The 17,104-nt window shown below is 44.0% G+C and overlaps 1 protein-coding gene across 1 annotated transcript in view; it reads right to left on the minus strand.

The window, feature by feature from the left end:
• Nucleotides 1-2,099: 2,099 nt before the first annotated feature.
• The window catches only part of LOC120979810 (myomegalin-like), a 245,000-nt gene continuing 229,995 nt past the window's right edge, over nt 2,100-17,104 (minus strand). Inside the window, exons 10-13 of the mRNA XM_040408766.1 lie at nt 8,886-9,020; nt 3,027-3,065; nt 2,902-2,927; nt 2,100-2,823 (exon numbers count right to left, since the gene is read on the minus strand). Of these exons, the coding sequence (XP_040264700.1) occupies nt 2,100-2,823; nt 2,902-2,927; nt 3,027-3,065; nt 8,886-9,020 (924 nt within the window). The remainder of the gene's footprint in view (nt 2,824-2,901; nt 2,928-3,026; nt 3,066-8,885; nt 9,021-17,104) is intronic.

The raw sequence follows: 17,104 nt of genomic DNA on the forward strand, positions 1-17,104 counted from the left end.
CCCAGGCCTGTGCGGCTGCGACAATGGGGTACAATTCCAACAGGGAGGAGGTGCTGATTGATTCGGCATCCGCCAGGACGGACGTGGGCCAACGGTCAACCAGCCAATGGCGACCGCAAATGGTTGCGTAACCTCAGGAAGCGGCAGCATCCGACAAGATAGTAGTGAAGGAGGGCGACCATGGAGGAACGAAGAGGGCAATGCCGTTCCAGCGGGAGAGGAACAACTCTCACATGGCCAGGTCTGCCATGGCGTGGCTGTCCAATCGGATGACGCTGTCCTCGGGCGCCGAGGGAAGAAGCTGGAGTAGCCTTGATACGAAAATCCTGCCCTGGGGCATGATCCTAGAGGCAAAATTGAGCCGGCCCAGAAGAGATTGTAACTCGACTTTGGTAAGGCACCCGGAGGAGGCAGCGTGGGCAATAACCTCTCGGCATTGGGCGAGCTTCTCTTCTGGGAGGCTGGCTTCCAAACAGACGGAATCGAGAACGATGCCCAGGAATGTGACCCTAGTGGCGGGATCTTCAGTTTTGGCCTGGGCGAAACCGAAACCTCTAGACTAGAGAATAGCTCTAGGAGGGTGGCGAGATTGCCTGATCTGTCCTGTGGGCCCTCAATGATCAGAAAATCATCCAGGTAATGGATGACCGTCTGCAGTCTGCCGTGATAGACCAGGATCCAGTGGAGTGCCTTGGCGAACTGGTCGAACAAACCAAGGGCTGCTTTTAGAGCCGAAAGTGAGCCTGTTGGCAAAGTAATAATGGCCAGCCCACTTAATGCCATAGTACTGCCATAACTGAGGTTGGATGGGGAGGAGCTTGAATGTATCCGCGATGTCCGCTTTTGCCAACCAAGCTCCTCTACCATACAACAGAATGGCTCGTATGGGCTCGTCTATGGAGTAATATTTCATGGAGAACTCCTCTGAAGGAATGAGTGAATTAAGGCTAGGAACATGAGGGGCGGACAGGTCAGAGATCAACCTTTTTTTATTAGTGTTTTTTTTGGAGACCAGGCTGATAGGGTTGATACGCCACGAATGAAAGTGTATGGATAGAAAGGGACCTATAAGGAAACCTTTATCTACTTCGGACTGTATTAAATCCCTCGCTGCTACTGGATCCCCGGTGGCTGACAGAAAATTCCTGCCCTCCCAAGAGACCTGCGGTAGTGCGACGAGCCCGGTGTGGAATACCTCCGAGAAGCCTGCCAACAGGAACGCCACAAAGTGCTCGTCATGGTGGCCTCGGAGGAGAGCTGCCAGGAGGTCCACGTTAATGTGGGCTAGTCAGGATTGTTTAGCCGTCCTCTTGGGACAGGAGGAACGAGGGTGGGCCCTAAAGCACAAGGAGCATACGTGGAGGGCTCTGCAACTGCAATAGGAGCAACCACCTGTATTGAAATTATTACAGACTTGGCTCCTAATGGGGCGACCGAGCTTGTCGGTTGAAGGGGTGACATCTTGGGTCCCGTAGACCCCCGGGAGAGCTCGGTCCTGCGCGGTATGGGCGGTGTTTGGACACCACTCGGAGGTATAAAATATAGACTGACACACCGCGCAAGTGGGTGCCCTGAGCCCCGCGAAGTGACAGCAGAATAGTTCTGTATCAATACTAGCCCATCTGGTGACATACTGAAATTGATTCAAACAAAAAAGAGACTGCGCTGCAGAAAGAATATTGCTTTTCTTTTCTTTTCTTATCCTCTCTCCTCGGATTAAAAGGGAAGAAAGCTGGGTTTTCACCAGGTTCACAGGTTGTAACAAAATCCTCCTCAGATCTACAAGTGCCTGCAGAGTGCAAATAGAAACTCCATATGGTGAAGTACTGCCACTGTGTTTTACAACCGCAAGGAAGAAATATACTCACAAGATTCCATTCACAGTGTGCGTATTTATCACCACTTGTGTCCCCACATCTCCATAGGCTTCATCAAACACCTTCTCTGGTATTCCTAAATCTTCTCATAGATCCAAAGTTAAAAATATAACAAGCATTCAGATCAGCCTGCACAGACGCCCGACCCGGGTTTCGCTACAACGCTTCTTCAGGAGCTCTCTGAAATTGAGCCAGAGCTGCTGCCGCTTTTGCCGAGAAAGATCAATGGTAATCGTAGAAGGCTGAACCCCCATACTTGTGCCCCAGGTCGGTGACCAGGTACAAATAGGTATCCAGCTCTTCCCTTCTCTCCGGTTGTGCGGTGCAGACAATGTCCCTAAAAAGGCTGAACGCAAGGACAAACTCGGGAATGGATAACTTGGCCCTAAGGACCACGGACACATCTCCACAATTGATCACCCTGTTTTCGGGTCCATCTTGGGCGGCAATGAGAACTGACGCAAGATTTACATCCTTCCCTGCCAGGATGTCTCGTTTGAGATTTTCTGGGATAAAATGTGAGGGGGCCACTTGGGGAATAGAGCTGGGTGTACCTGGCGTCAGGCAAATGGAAGTGGAGGCGGTGGCCAGTGGGCCGAGTGCAGGGGGCGCCAAGGAGGCCCATGATTTCAGTTCCGTTACTCTAGCTTGGACGTCAGCCACCGAGTCTACCAGTGTGTTCATGGTGGACTGTAGCCGAACCAGCGAGAGCTGGATGGATGACGTGCCCGGCTGATCCCTGGAAGGGTTAGGGCCGGTCATGAGCAGTTTAGAAAGTTCTGCCTTTCTGGCGGAGGCTGGGTGCGGAATGCCCCTCTTGTTAAGTTCCGCAAGTAATTTTGGAATGGTCCAATTCCTTAGGGACGAAGGACCGGCTTGGCCCGAAACAAACGTTTCAGGGACAGAAAGGCTGTCATCTATATCGGAGGCTCGAGACATGCTTGACCTGTGAAAAAAGAGAAGCCAGGAGGGGTGATGGAGAAAAGAACCGAGAAGGTGCGAGAAAACAGAGATATGAACGTACCCGAATACAGAACACCATAACACGGACTAGAAAGAGAAAATCGACCTGTCCGGATAGATGAAGAATCTGATTAACCGTGAAACATTGAACCGTTGGGGTCGCAGAGGATTTCAGTGAGCACTTACCTGGACAGGACTGACTGGAACCTGGAAACAGGCTAGAACCTGAAAGAAAAGGGAAAATAGAAAAAGAAACAAGCGAAAACCTGAGAGCGCTGTATAAGGAATGACCCCAGACCTGTTTGAGTCAGGCGTACTGAGCGTATCAGATTGGCTATTGACAGAAAAAGGCAACCTGAACATACCAGGTGGTCGGAAAGAAAGAGATGGTGCGTTGCCATGACAAGACAGAAGCTGCGCGTAGCAGTGGCCCGTGGAGGGCCGGACGACATTACATGACGGACCTGTGAGCCAGGCGGACAAGAGTGCTAAAAACCTGAGGACCAGGCGGGAAAGTGGCCCCGTGGGCTGTGCTAGATCAGAAAGCACACTGCCAGCTAGCGGGAAGGTGGGAATTGCAAGGAGACCCAAGTACCAATAGCAGGTGAGGAGACCAGGAGGACCTGGGCGTACCAGGAACGGGAACTGTGCCCTGGGCGAAAAAGGGGACGACAATGACATAAAGACAAGACAAGCGACCGTGCCTAGGTGAACAATCCGGGCTCAAGAAGTGGATGAGGACACAAGGACAACAGTGACCTGGGCGTACCAGGCAAACGATGACAGGCCTGGGCGTAACCAGGAGGAGAGAAAAGATATAGAAAAAAGGGGGCGCCTGGGTGACCAGGCAAGAGAGAGACGACCTGAGCGTATCAGGGATTTTTATATATATTTTTTTCTCTCTTTTTTTTCCCTTTTTTTTTTCCTTTTCTGGAGCCAGCGCCAGCAAGGCCGCATGACTAGACATGCATCATGCGGCAGGGAAAAAGGGGACGCCCAATGCGGACCTCTGACCGAGAAATCCCAGGCCCTGAGGAGTGCAGGAATGCTAATGTTACCGGAACTGGCCCCCCCCAAAAAAGCTTACACAGGCTTACATGGCCTGCAGCTGCTATTGCTCCTAGGAGCATACTAGCTCGGACCCGTTGCCCCTGACCCGTGATGGGGTTATTCAACACAATGCGGATTAGTCAGCGTGTGCGAACATGGCTGACTCACGGCTGGCACTGTGTGACATGCTTCCGATGACGGTCTCTTTACACCTGCGCACGCATGGTCTGTGAACAAGATGGGTGACACTGAGACGTAGCTGAAGTCCGTGATTCGCCCCCTACAGAAAACAGGCCGGTGGGCCCATGCGTAAGACCCTTCCTGACCTGCCGATCCCACCACATGAACACCTGCATATTCCTATTCAATCTAGGGTCGTCCGTGCCTTATAGAGAGGGTTCTATGGGCACCCCTCTAAATGTCCTATGAACAACCCCTTGAAATGATCTAGCTGGCACAGTGAGTGCAACTTGTCCAGAAAATATCTGTCCCTGCTGAGTATAAGGAAGGCCTCTGCTTAGCATTGTGGCTGCCGTCCTTGAATCCTTCCTAGGTGAAGGAGGCTTGCCGCGTTTGCGTTCCACAGTGAAACGCACTCGCCGGCCAAGGCATTGGAGGATCGGCGGTGCCTAAACTGCGGAAGGTGGGTGCCGCCATGGACACGACCAGCGGGGGAACCCGCAAACAAGCCTTTAGAGGGGGAAGCCCCGACTTACCCTCCAGAGAAGTGGAGCTGCAGCGTGCAGGAGTGGATGAGATGGCAGAGGGGAGCAAACACGCGACTCCTCCTAACCGGAAGTGACGACCGGATCGCCTGCTGGGTAGCGGTGAGTAGGGCTGATAAAGGCTCAAGCCCCTCCCACAAATACAGGCTGAAGCTTCAGCCTTCTTAACTTAATGCATTTTCTTCAACCAAAGGGAAAAGACAAAGTAGACTTAAAAGAGCTGCCCGCTTTTTACTATTGATGACCTCTCCTCAAAATAGGTCATCAATATCAGATCGGCGGGGGTCCAACTCCTGGCACCCCCACTGATCAGCTGATTGAAGAGAAGGCAGCACTTATATGAGCACTGCTATATTTGCTGGACGCTGCAATTGCAGTGGTGATCAGTAGAGATGTGTGAATCAAAGCTGACGAAGTGGAATTCGATCCGAATTTCAGCAAAAATTTGATCTACAACGAATGCGAATTTCCTCGTGCTTCGCGCTAAAATGGCGGTTACACGCGTGAGGACATGGGGCAAGAAACTCTGGTAAGGCGGGATGACCCATAATGCCATGCATGCAGCCAATCAGCAGCCAGCCAGCCCTGTGATGTCACAGCCCTATAAATACGGCGGCCATCTTGGATTCAGACATTTTCCAGCGTTCGGAGTGCAGGGACAGACGTGAAAAGGCGTTAGGGACAGCAATAGGAAAAAACTCATTGTGACAAAAAATTCACAGCTTCTTAGTGCAGGGAGAGATGTTAGAAGGCGCTAGGGACAGTGCTAGAAAAGCGATTTACAAGTGCAAGGAATAATTATTTGGGGATCCAAATAGCCATTATACAGCTCTGTCATTTCAGCAATTTGTTCTTGGGTTGCAAGTCCTATATTGAAAAGCCTTTAGTGGCTTATATCTGTGGAAAAAGAAAAATATATACGCAGTTCACTTGTGCAGTTATATGTGGTGAAAGTGTTTAGTGGCGTACGTATTTCAGTACATAGTAACATAGTATATAAGTCAGAAAAAAGACATTTGTCCATCCAGTTCAGCCTGTTATGCTGCAAGTTGATCCAGAAGAAGGCAAAAAAAATTCCTTCCCGACTCCAATGTTGATCCAGAATAACTCCCTGGATCAACAGAATAACTCCCTGGTTTAACGAACCATCTCTAGTAGCTATAGCCTGTAATATTATTACACTCCAGAAATACATCCATATACACTCTTGAACTCTTTTAGTGAACTCACCATCACCACCTACTCAGGCAGAGAGTTCCATAGTCTCACTGCTCTTACCATAAAGCAGCTCTCACTGCTCTTACCATAAAGAATCTTCTTCTATGTTTGTGTACAAACCTTCTTTCCTCCAGACGCAGAGGATGTCCCCTCATCACAGAGACAGTCCTGGGGATAAATAGATGATAGGAGAGATCTCTGTACTGACCCCTGATATATTTATACATAGTTATTAGATCTCCCCTCCCGCTTTCTAAAGTGAATAACCCTAATGTTGATAATCTTTCAGGGTACTGTAGTCCCCCCATTCCAGTTATTACTTTAGTTGCCCTCCTCGGTACCCTCTCCAGCTCTGCTATGTCTGCATTGTTCACAGGAGCCCAGAACTGTACACAGTACTCCATGTGTGGTCTGACTAGTGATTTGTAAAGTGGTAAGACTATGTTCTCATCTATGCCCCTTTTGATGCAACCTATTATTTTATTGGCCTTGGCAGCAGCTGCCTAACACTGGTTTTTACAGCTTAGTTTGCTGTTCACTAAAATTCCTTTTCCATGTCAGTGTTACCCAGTGTTTTACCATTTAGTATGTACGGGTGATTTGCATTATTCCTTCCTACTGTATGTGCATAACCTTACATTTTTCAGTGTTAAGCCTCATCTGCCACTTCCGGGTCCAAGCCTCTAATCTATCCAGATCCCTCTGTAGCAGTATACTGTCCTCTTCCATGTCAATTACTTTACACAGTTTATTGCTATCTGCAAATATTTATATTTTACTGGGCAAGCCTTCTACAAGATCATTAATAAATATATTGAAGAGAATAGGGCCCAATACTGACCCCTGAGGTTCCCAACTAGTGACAGTGACCGTGTGGACCGTTAATAACCACCCTCTGTTTTCTATCACTGAGCCAGTTACTTAGCCACATACAGACATTTTTTCCCAGTCTAAGCATTCTCATTTTATATACCAGCCTTTTATGTGGTACAGTGTCAAATGCTTTGGAGAAGTCCAGATATACGACATCCATTGATTTGCCGCTGTCAAGTCTAGAACTTACCTCCTCATAGAAACTGATTAAATTAGTTTGACATGACCGATCCCTTATGAAGCCATGCTGATATGGCATTATTTGCTTATTTTACTCCAAGATGAGGTACTCCAAGATAGCATCTCTTAGAAAACCTTCAAACAGTTTACCCACTACAGATGTTAAACTTACCAGCCTATAGTTTCCGAGCTCTGTTTTTAGACCCTTTTTGAATATTGGCACCACATTTGCTATGCGCCAATCCTGTGGAACACTACCTGTTAGTATAGAGTCCTTAAATATCAGAAATAAGGGTCTGGCTATGACATTAATTAATTATCTTAGGATACGGGGGTGTATGCCATCTGGTCCTGACGATTTGTCCATTTGAATCTTTTTAAGATGCCGCTGTACTTCTTCCTGGGTCAGACAGGGCACTTTTAATGGGGAGTTTACTTTTACATTTTGCATTTCATCTGGCAGTTTATTTTCCTCTGTGAATACAGTGGAGAAAAAAATATTTAATAGCTTTGCTTTCTCCTCCCCGCAACTCCCCCCTCATTACTCTGTAGAGGGCTGACACCTTCAGATTTATACTTTTTACCATTTATATAATTAAAGAACATTTTAGGGTTCGTTTTTCTCTTCAGCAATTAATCTCTCGATCTCTAGTTTGGGTGTTTTTATTTATTTTTTACATATTCAATTTTTTTCCTTATAGTTTTTCAGTGCTTCCTCGCTACCCTCCTGTTTTAGTGATTTAAATGCTTTCTTTTTTCATTTATTGAATTCCTTACAGTTCTATTTATCCACATTGTTTTTTTTCTTGTTCCTTAACCTTTTTTTCCCATAAGGTATGTACCTCTCACAATTAGATTTTAGGATGCTTTTTAAAATATCCCATTTTGTGGCTGTATTTTTATTTTTAAAGGACTTCGTCCCAGTTAGTTAGGCCTATGGCCTCTTTTACTTGGCTAAATTTTGCTTTTTTGAAGTTTGGTATTTTTGTTTCTCCCTGAAGAAACACTCTTTTGAATGACAATTGGAAGGTTCTTACTTTATGGTCACTATTTCCCAGGTTTCCCCCAATCTGCACATCTGTTGTTTTGTCAGGTTTACCGGCCTATAATTTCCGGAGTCTGTTTTTGCACCCTTTTTGAATATTGGCACCACATTTGCTATGCGCCATTCCTGTGGAACACTCCCTGTCAGTATAGAGTCTGTAAATATCAGAAATTGGAACAGCCGGGCCCCTGCTGCTGATCAGGAGTGCGCAGCTCCTGCACCAGCCCAATAAGCACATTGTACCTGTAAAGCGGCTGTCAGAATGTCGATTCCCACTGCGCGGTACATGTACAGCAGATGTCGGGACGGGGTTAAGCAGTTTGCAACGACCCTACGATGCTATAGCAATCGATCAGCACATAGAAGACTGACAGCAGAAAAGGACCACATGGTCCATCTAGTCTTTATGTATTATTTATCTTAGACAGGTGTTCATGCCTGGCATGTTTATAGGAAATCTGTCACCCTGATTTTGGGCTATTATCTATAGTAATACATGACTAGTACTGAAGATAAGAAGTTCAGATCACTATCAGGTTACTGCATAAAGGTGTGGAGTCAGCTCACTAGCCTAGCCCATATTACTCTAGAGCAGGGTTTCTCAACTCAGGTCCTCGGGAACCACATGCCAGTCATGTTTTCAGGATTTCCTTAGTATTGAGCGGGTGATATAATTAGTGTCCATGCATCAGGACTTACCACAGGTATTCATTTTGTGGGATATTCTCAAATCCTGACCGGTAGGTGGGTCCCAAGGACCGGAGTTGAGAAACCCTGCTCTAGAGCAATCATGCCGTAAACGTTTGGCATTTGTCACCTGGTGGGTAAATAATGTTAAAATGGTCAACCCTTTTTTATTAATTTTACTGTAAGACTATCTTGACAACTGAATATATAATTCAGAAACCATTTTTTAAAACAAAACACACATATAAAATCTTTTCCCCCAAATACCTTCTGAGTATGTGTTAAATGACCATGGCTTGCCAAATTCAGTGTTGCCATATTCTCCTTTAAAGTGAAAATCTGCTGGGTTAAAAGTTCCACAGTTGGTATCTCTTCTGGGTCCGCCAGCTTGACTTGCAGGTCCTGAGTTCAAAACATAAGCAATTATAGATTTATTTACTTCAGTTTCTCCCTTTTCAGCCCTTTGATACCGTATGTGTTTTTCATTTTTGCGTTTTCATTTTTCTTCCCTATCTTCCTGGAGCCATAACTTTTTCATTTTTCCGTTCACATATCCATATGAGGGCTTATTTTTTGCGGGACAAGTTGTACTTTCTAATGCCACCATTTAATATGGAACATAATGTTCCTCTACCGTTTTATGGGTTTTGTCCCTGCGGCATTCCCTTTGCTGCAAAACCGACCTGTGCCCTTCATTCTCTGTGCCCTTCATTCTTACAATGATAACACATATGCGTACCGGTATGGCATGTTTCCCGAGTCCTTAAGGACACATGACGTGTCATGTGTTGTTCCGATCACCACCACCCGGCGGGCGGTGATCAGAACAAGGTGCCTGCTTCAATCATTGAGCAGGCACCTCGGCTAAATGCGCGGGGGGGTGCCGTGACCCCCCCCCCCCCCGTGTCAGTGATCGCAGCAAACCGCAGGTCAATTCAGACCTGCGGTTTGCTGCGCTTTCTGCAGTTTCTGATCCGCGGGGATCAGAAACTTTAATGTGCGGAAATTATAGATTTTTCACCCCCCCCTGCACCCCTGAATGATTTTATGCCGGCAGGTGGTGCAGGGGGGGGGTTGAAGGCGGTGCGGGCGGTGCGGGAGGTGCGGCAGGCGGGATCGCGATCCCCCGCCCGCCTCCTCTTAAATATTCATTGGTGTCCAGTGGGTATACCAGAGTGTCAGCACATTGCTGACACTCTGGTATAAACGGCTGACATCTGTGCTGTGATGTCAGCCGTTTAACCCTTTCCATACCGCGGTCCGTACGGACTGCTGTATGGAAAAGGTTAACAGTCAGGGAGCTCCCTCCCTCTCCCATTGGGGGGCTGCTGTGCCTTTGCAGCCCCCCGATGGGAGAGGGAGGGTGCCCCCAGACAGCCCCCCTCCTTCCCCTTCCCGTCTGCTCAGTTGTGGCAGACGGGGAAGGTTCCCATGGCAACTTCTCAGGCATCCTGCTGTCCATGGTGCTGAACAGATCTGTGCTAAAGGCATAGATCTGTTCAGACAAAGTGTAAGTAAAATACAGTACAATACACTATATAGTGTACTGTACTGTATTATACAGACATCAGACCAACTGGATCTTCAAGAAATTTTGCCCACCTTACTTCCCAAAAAAGGTAATAAAAGTGATCAAAAAAGTCGCATGTACGCCAAAATAGTACCAATCAAACCATCATCTCATCCCGCAAAAATCATACCCTACCCAAGATAATCGCCCAAAAACTGAAAAAACTATGGCTCTTAGACTATGGAAACACGAAAACATGATTTCTTTTGTTTCAAAAATGAAATCATTGTGTAAAACTTACATAAATAAAAAAAAAGTATACATATTAGGTATCGCCGCGTCCGTATCAACCGGCTCTATAAAAATATCACATGACCTAACCCCTCAGATGACCACCGTAAAAAAATTAAAACAGTGTTAAAAAAGCCATTTATCTTACGTCACAAAAAGTGTAATAGCAAGAGATCAAAAAGTCACACGCACCCCAAAATAGTGCCAATAAATACCACATGATCTAACCTGTCAGATGAATGTTGTAAATAACAACAAAAAAACTGTGCCAAAAAAGCTATTTCTTGTTACCTTGCCTCACAAAAAGTGTAATATATAGCAACCAAAAATCATATGTACGCTAAACTAGTACCAACAAAATTGCCACCCTATCCCGTAGTTTCTAAAATGGGGTCACTTTTTTGGAATTTCTACTCTAGGGGTGCATCAGAGGGGCTTCAAATGGGATATGGTGTAAAAAAAAACAGTCTAGCAAAATCTGCCTTCCAAAAATTTTATGGCATTCCTTTCCTTCTGCACCTTGCCGTGTGCCCGTACAGCAGTTTTTTACGACCACATATGGGGTGTTTCTGTAAACTAAAGAATCAGGGCCATAAATAATGAGTTGTGTTTGGCTGTTAACCCTTGCTTTGTAACTGGGAAAAAAATATTAAAATGGAAAATCTGCCAAAAAAGTGAAATTTTGAAATTGTATCTCTATTTTCCAGTAAATCTTGTGCAACACCTAAAGGGTTAACAAAGTTTGTAAAATCAGTTTTGAATACCTTGAGGGGTGTAGTTTCTTAGATGGGGTCACTTTTATGGAGTTTCTACTCTAGGGTTGCATCAGGGGGGCTTCAATTGGGACATGGTGTCAAAAAAACCAGTCCAGCAAAATCTGCCTTCCAAAAACCATACGGCGCACTTTTCCCTCTACACCCTACTGTGTGCCCGTACAGTAGTTTACGGCCACATATGGGGTGTTTCTGCAAACTACAGAATCAGGGCAATAAATATAGCATTTTGTTTGGCTGTTAACCCTTGCCTTGTTACTGGAAAAAAATGGATTAAAATGGAAAATTTGCCAAAAAATCTAAATTCTGAAATTTTATCACCATTTGCCATTAACTCTTGTGGAACACCTAAAGGGTTAACAACGTTTGTAAAATCAGTTTTGAATACCTTGAGGGGTGTAGTTTCTAGAATGGGGTCATTTTTGGGTGGTTTCTATTATGTAAGCCTTAACAAAGTGACTTCAGACCTGAACTGGTCCCTAAAAAGTGGGTTTTTGAAAATTTCTGAAAAAATTCAAGATTTGCTTCTAAACTTCTAAGCCTTGTAACATCCCCCAAAAATAAAATATCATTCCCAAATTGATCTAAACATGAAGTAGACATATGGGGAATGTAAAGTAATAACAATTTTTATATGTATTACTATGTATTATAGAAGTAGAGAAATAGAAACTTGGAAATTTGCAATTTTTAAAAAAAATTGGGTAAATTTTTTATTTTTTTATAAATAAAAATGATTTTTTTTACTTCATTTTACCAGTGTCATGAAGTACAATATGTGACGAAAAACAATCTCAGAATGGCCTGGATAAGTCAAAGTGTTTTAAAGCTATCACCACTTAAAGTGACACTGGTCAGATTTGCAAAAAATGGCCTGGTTTTTAAGGTGAAATAAGGCTGTGTCCTTAAGGGGTTAATGTCTAAATACTGTAAAAATAAATAAAAACTTTGAAAAACATTTTTTTTACATCACTATATTCTGACCCAAATAACTTTTGTATAGTAAGATGTACTGAGCTGTGTGGGGGATCATTTTTGTGGGACGATCTGTAGTTTTTATTGATACCGTTTTATAGTGTGTTTGAATTTTTCTTCAGATTCTTTTAACTGATTTTGGGTAAGAGAAGCGATGAAAAAATGGCAAATCGGCCATTTTTACCCTTTTTTCCACTACGACATTCGCTGTATTGGAAAATTGTCTCTATATTTTAATAGTACAGGCATTTTTGGACGCAGTGATGCCCGTGATGTTTATATTTTTTGTTATTTATGTAATTATTTTTTTATTCTACGGAAAGGGGGGTGATTCAAATTTTAATTTATAAAAAATTTTCATGTATTCAACTTTTTTTTTTTACTTTTTATGGTTTTGTAGCTTGTGTTTCAAGCTACAAGGCTCAGTTTTTTTTTAATTTTATTCTGTACCATCATGTTTCCATGATGAGAGCAGAATTGCTCATTTCTTATGTTGGCCTACCGGTTAGAAGCCCAGAAGTGCACGGATTTTTGAGCTTTAAGATTCCGTGATCACACTTCATCACGGCATTTAAAGGCTTTAATGACCGAGATTTGCATTATTTGCGGTCATGGTCATTGGCCGCAGGTCTCTGCTGTTTGAAACAGCAGAGACCTGCCCACTATGGCACCCGCTGCATGCTGCATGGTGTGTCACGAATGAACAATCTTAGAGTTGTTTGGATAAGTAAAAGCATTTCAAAGTTATTACCACATAAAGTGACACTTGCCAGAATTTTTAAATTAGGTAGATGAAATGTAAAAAGTGTCTTAACCCTTTCTCTACCAGCGCCGTACAGCGATGGAGCGATTAGTAAACATGGTGCATGAACGGACAAATAAAAAAGTTATGGCTTCAGGAAGATAGAAAAATAAAAATGGAAAAACAAAAAAACATCTGGTATCTAAAGGGTTAAAAAAGTACAGCATATTTTTAACAATTTTCAATTTCTAACTGAATTTCTCTGCTTTCAAGACAGATACCTCACCCTAATACCTCACAAAATAGTTATACCATTCATCATATGTTTACTTTATTTTAGCATCATTTTGTAAAAAGGACCAACTCTATTGTAGTGACTTAGAGGAAGTTATATAACAAAATCACCCATAAATGATCTCATTTTAGAAACTACACCCCTCAAATTATTCAAAACTGAATTTATAACTATTATTAACTCTTAAGATTTTCAACAGGAATTAAAGCAAAATGGAGGTGAAATTTTAAAACATAATTGATTCCTACAACACATAGTGGATAACTTATAAACCTGACACAACCCATTGAACAGCAAAGTTAACCTCAATATTGATTACACCGATTCTCCAGTTTACAGAAATATCCCATTCCTATGTCGTCATAAACTTCTGTATGGGCACACAGCAGGGTTCAGAAGGGAAGGAGAGCCATATGGCTTTTCGAAGGCAAATTTTGCTAAAAATGTTTTTTGGGTGCCATGTTGCATTTGAAAACACTCTGAGGTACCCCTACATTGGAAACCCCAAAGAAATGACCCCATTTTGGAAACTTCTTGGAATTTTTCAAGAGGTGTAGTAATGTGTATCAAGAAGTGCACAGTACCAGAAAAAAATCTATGTGACATGGAATACTTTTGCGTTAATAAATCCAAACATATAATAGCTTTATTGGCTAACCAGAAAAAATCATACTGCAAGCTTTCAGAGCACAAATGCTCCTTCTTCCGGCTGAATTACAAATGGAAGACTGAGAAGCAAGCAAAACATTAAGAGGATGTTAAAACAACACCTGTACATGGGAAGATGGAAAATTAAGATAATAAACAGTGTTTGTGTTATAAGTGGATATGTTCAGCATAGACAAAGGGTATTCAGATTAGGGATAGGGAGCCATACTGAGGGAGGTGTGAATTTTATCCAAATAGCGGCTCATAAAACCAGATGCTAGATTCATTCTTTGGGTCAATGACTGGAATTCAGTTATTATCTTAAATTCCCAAGATTTCCTGTCTTAATCATTCTTAAAATTCTCTTTGAGAATTAAAGGGAACCTGTCACCTCCCAAAACTATCCCAAGCTGACAGCTGTACCTGCGTGTAGCCAGCAGCGTGTTTCTGATGATGCCTTTCTTCCTGAAGGCAGATGCAGCAAAAGTACTGAAAACTTTTTATCCGCTGCTTGGCACGCTTCTCCACACATGCTTGAAGTCAAGGAGGCAGCGGCCTCCTTGTTTCAAGTCACGGTAACCACGCCCCCTTCCCTGCTCCTTCGCTGTGACTGACAGCCGGCTGTTTGGCAAAGGCAGCCAAACTCTCGTGCATAAGCGCTGTCAGTCACAGCAAAGGGGCAGGGAAGGGGGCCTGGTTACTGTGACTTGAAGCAAGGAGGTCGCCGGGCAGGGTTATAAAAAAAATTTTTAGTACTTTTTCTGCATCTGACTTCAGGAAGAAAGGCATCATCAGAAACACACTGCTGGCTACACGCAGGTACTGCTGGCGGCTTGGGATGGTTTTGGGAGGTGACAGATTCAAACCTTTAGGTTGTCCATGGAGTGTCCTGGTCCAGAGGAATGGTTTCCAACAGTTGTATTGACCTTGTGTTTTATAGTGTGTCTGTGTAAGTTCATTGAAGATCAGTTTCTGTACAGTCTCCCCAGTATAAATTCATCCATTATGACACCTTTTACAAAGTATTAAGTACATTGGAGGATTCAAATATGTAGTGAACACTTTGGCCCAACAGGCATTCCAAAGAATTTAGTTACCCATTTTCTCCTGACTATGTCAACTAGTGTTGATCGATGCAAAGCACCCGAAGTGGAATTCAATTGTAAGTTTGGGAAAAATTAAGTTTGTAACGAATCTGAATTAATTTGCGCTTTGTAGTAACAGATTTTTTTCCCCCTAAAATGGCGGCTACACGTGTTACACAGTGAAAGTAAGAAGTCGCTAGATCACCCATAATGCCATGCAGACAGCCAATCAGCAGCTACCCAGCCCCTGTAATGGCACAGCCCTATAAAAAGCCTCATCCTCTGCAATGTCAGACATTTCACTGTGAGCTGAGCATAGTGAGAGACTTGACAAATGGTAGGGATAGTGTTCAAGAAGCCTTTAATTGTGGAATATTGGATAGGAAGATAGGGACAGTGTAGGGAGATCATAGGGAGTGTTTTTACTCACTGTAGGGTGAGCATAGGGAGACTGCAGGGACAGTGCAGACTCTGTAATCTGAAGCTGAAGGGATCCATAGGAGACAGCCCACTTTGCATAAATCCCTGTGTAGGGCACATAGCTATCTTACTGAACAATGTACCACTTGTTAAATAGGCCTTGATTCTCAAATTGGGGTGAACGACCTGTCTAATGTAACTGTTATTGGTGGTGTCCTCCTTGTTAAATAGAGAAGCAATTCTATTATGCCTTGATTTTCAAACTGGGGTGAATAAGCTGTCTAATTTAACGGTTATTGTGGTGTCCTCCTTGTTAAACAGATAAGCAATTCTAATAGGCCTTGATTCTCAAATTGGGGTGAATAAGCTTTCTCATTTAACTGTTATTGTGACTTTCACCTTGTTAAATAGATAAGAAATTCTTTGGGGTGAATAAGCTGTCTAATACTACTGTTATTGGGTTGCCTACCTTGTTAAATAGATATGCAATTCCATTATGCCTTGATTCTCAAATTGGGGTGAATAAGGCTACTTTCACACTTGCGTTCAGAGCGGATCCGTCTGGGGTCTGCCCAGACGGATGCGCTCATATAATGCAGACTTGGGATCCGTTCAGAACGGATCAGTCTGCATTATATTGTAGAAAAAATTCTAAGTGTGAAAGTAGCTTCAGACGGATCCGTCCAGACTTTACATTGAAAGTCAATGGGGGACGGATCCGTTTGAAAATTGAGCCATATTGTGTCATCTTCAAACGGATCCGTCCCCATTGACTTACATTGTAAGTCTGGACGGATCCGTTTGCCTCCGTACGGCCAGGCGGACACCCGAACGCTGCAAGCAGCGTTCAGGTGTCCGCTTGCTGAGCGGAGGCTGAACGCTGCCAGACTGATGCATTCTGAGCGAATCCGCATCCACTCAGAATGCATTAGTAGCTGGACGGATGCGTTCGGGGCCGCTTGTGAGCCCCTTCAAACAGAGCTCGCAAGCGGAGCCCCGACGCTAGTGTGAAAGTGGCCTAAGCTGTGTAATTTAACTAGGTGGGCACCCCAATAACAGTTAAATAGATAAGCAATTCTATTACACCTTGATTCTCAGATAGGGGTGAATAAGCTTTCTAATTTAGCAGTTACTGGGGTGTCCACCATGTTAAATAAATAAGCAATTCTATTATGCCTTGATTCTCAAATTGGGATGAATAAGCTGTCTATTATTACTGTTATTAGGGTGCCCACCTTGTTTCATAGATGAGCAATTCCATTAGGCCTTGATTCTCAAATTGGTTTGAATACGCTGTATAATACTACTGTTATTGTGATGTCCATATTGACATTAAATAACTTATTTTACATGTACAGTTACTGTACAGTATGTCCAACAAAGAGTTGCAAGGCCCCTCCAAAGGAACAGGCAGTGGCAAAAATGTTGCTTTAGCCAGCAGGAGTAGCAGCAGAAGAAGGGGTGGTGGTAGCAGCAGCAACAGCACATTGCTGTCACTGTCATCCAGCGGTCGTGTTTAGATGACCAATCCCACTGTCCTGGAATGGTTGACTCAAAATAAGACACCCACAGCCAGGCGTTGGTGGGTTTCTCTGACACCAAACTCAGTTGGCATAGCCCAGGAACAAGCTCTGTGCCTTCACCTGTTCTGAACCTGTCTTTTTCCTTTGCTGCTTCTTCTGCCTGGCAAGTGCCGCCTGCTCTGCCCAGTTTTAAGAGAGGAAGATTTTATTGAGAACAGTCAGCA

Source organism: Bufo bufo, chromosome 9 (genome assembly GCF_905171765.1).
Source record: "Bufo bufo chromosome 9, aBufBuf1.1, whole genome shotgun sequence".
Classification (NCBI taxonomy): Eukaryota; Metazoa; Chordata; class Amphibia; order Anura; family Bufonidae; genus Bufo; species Bufo bufo.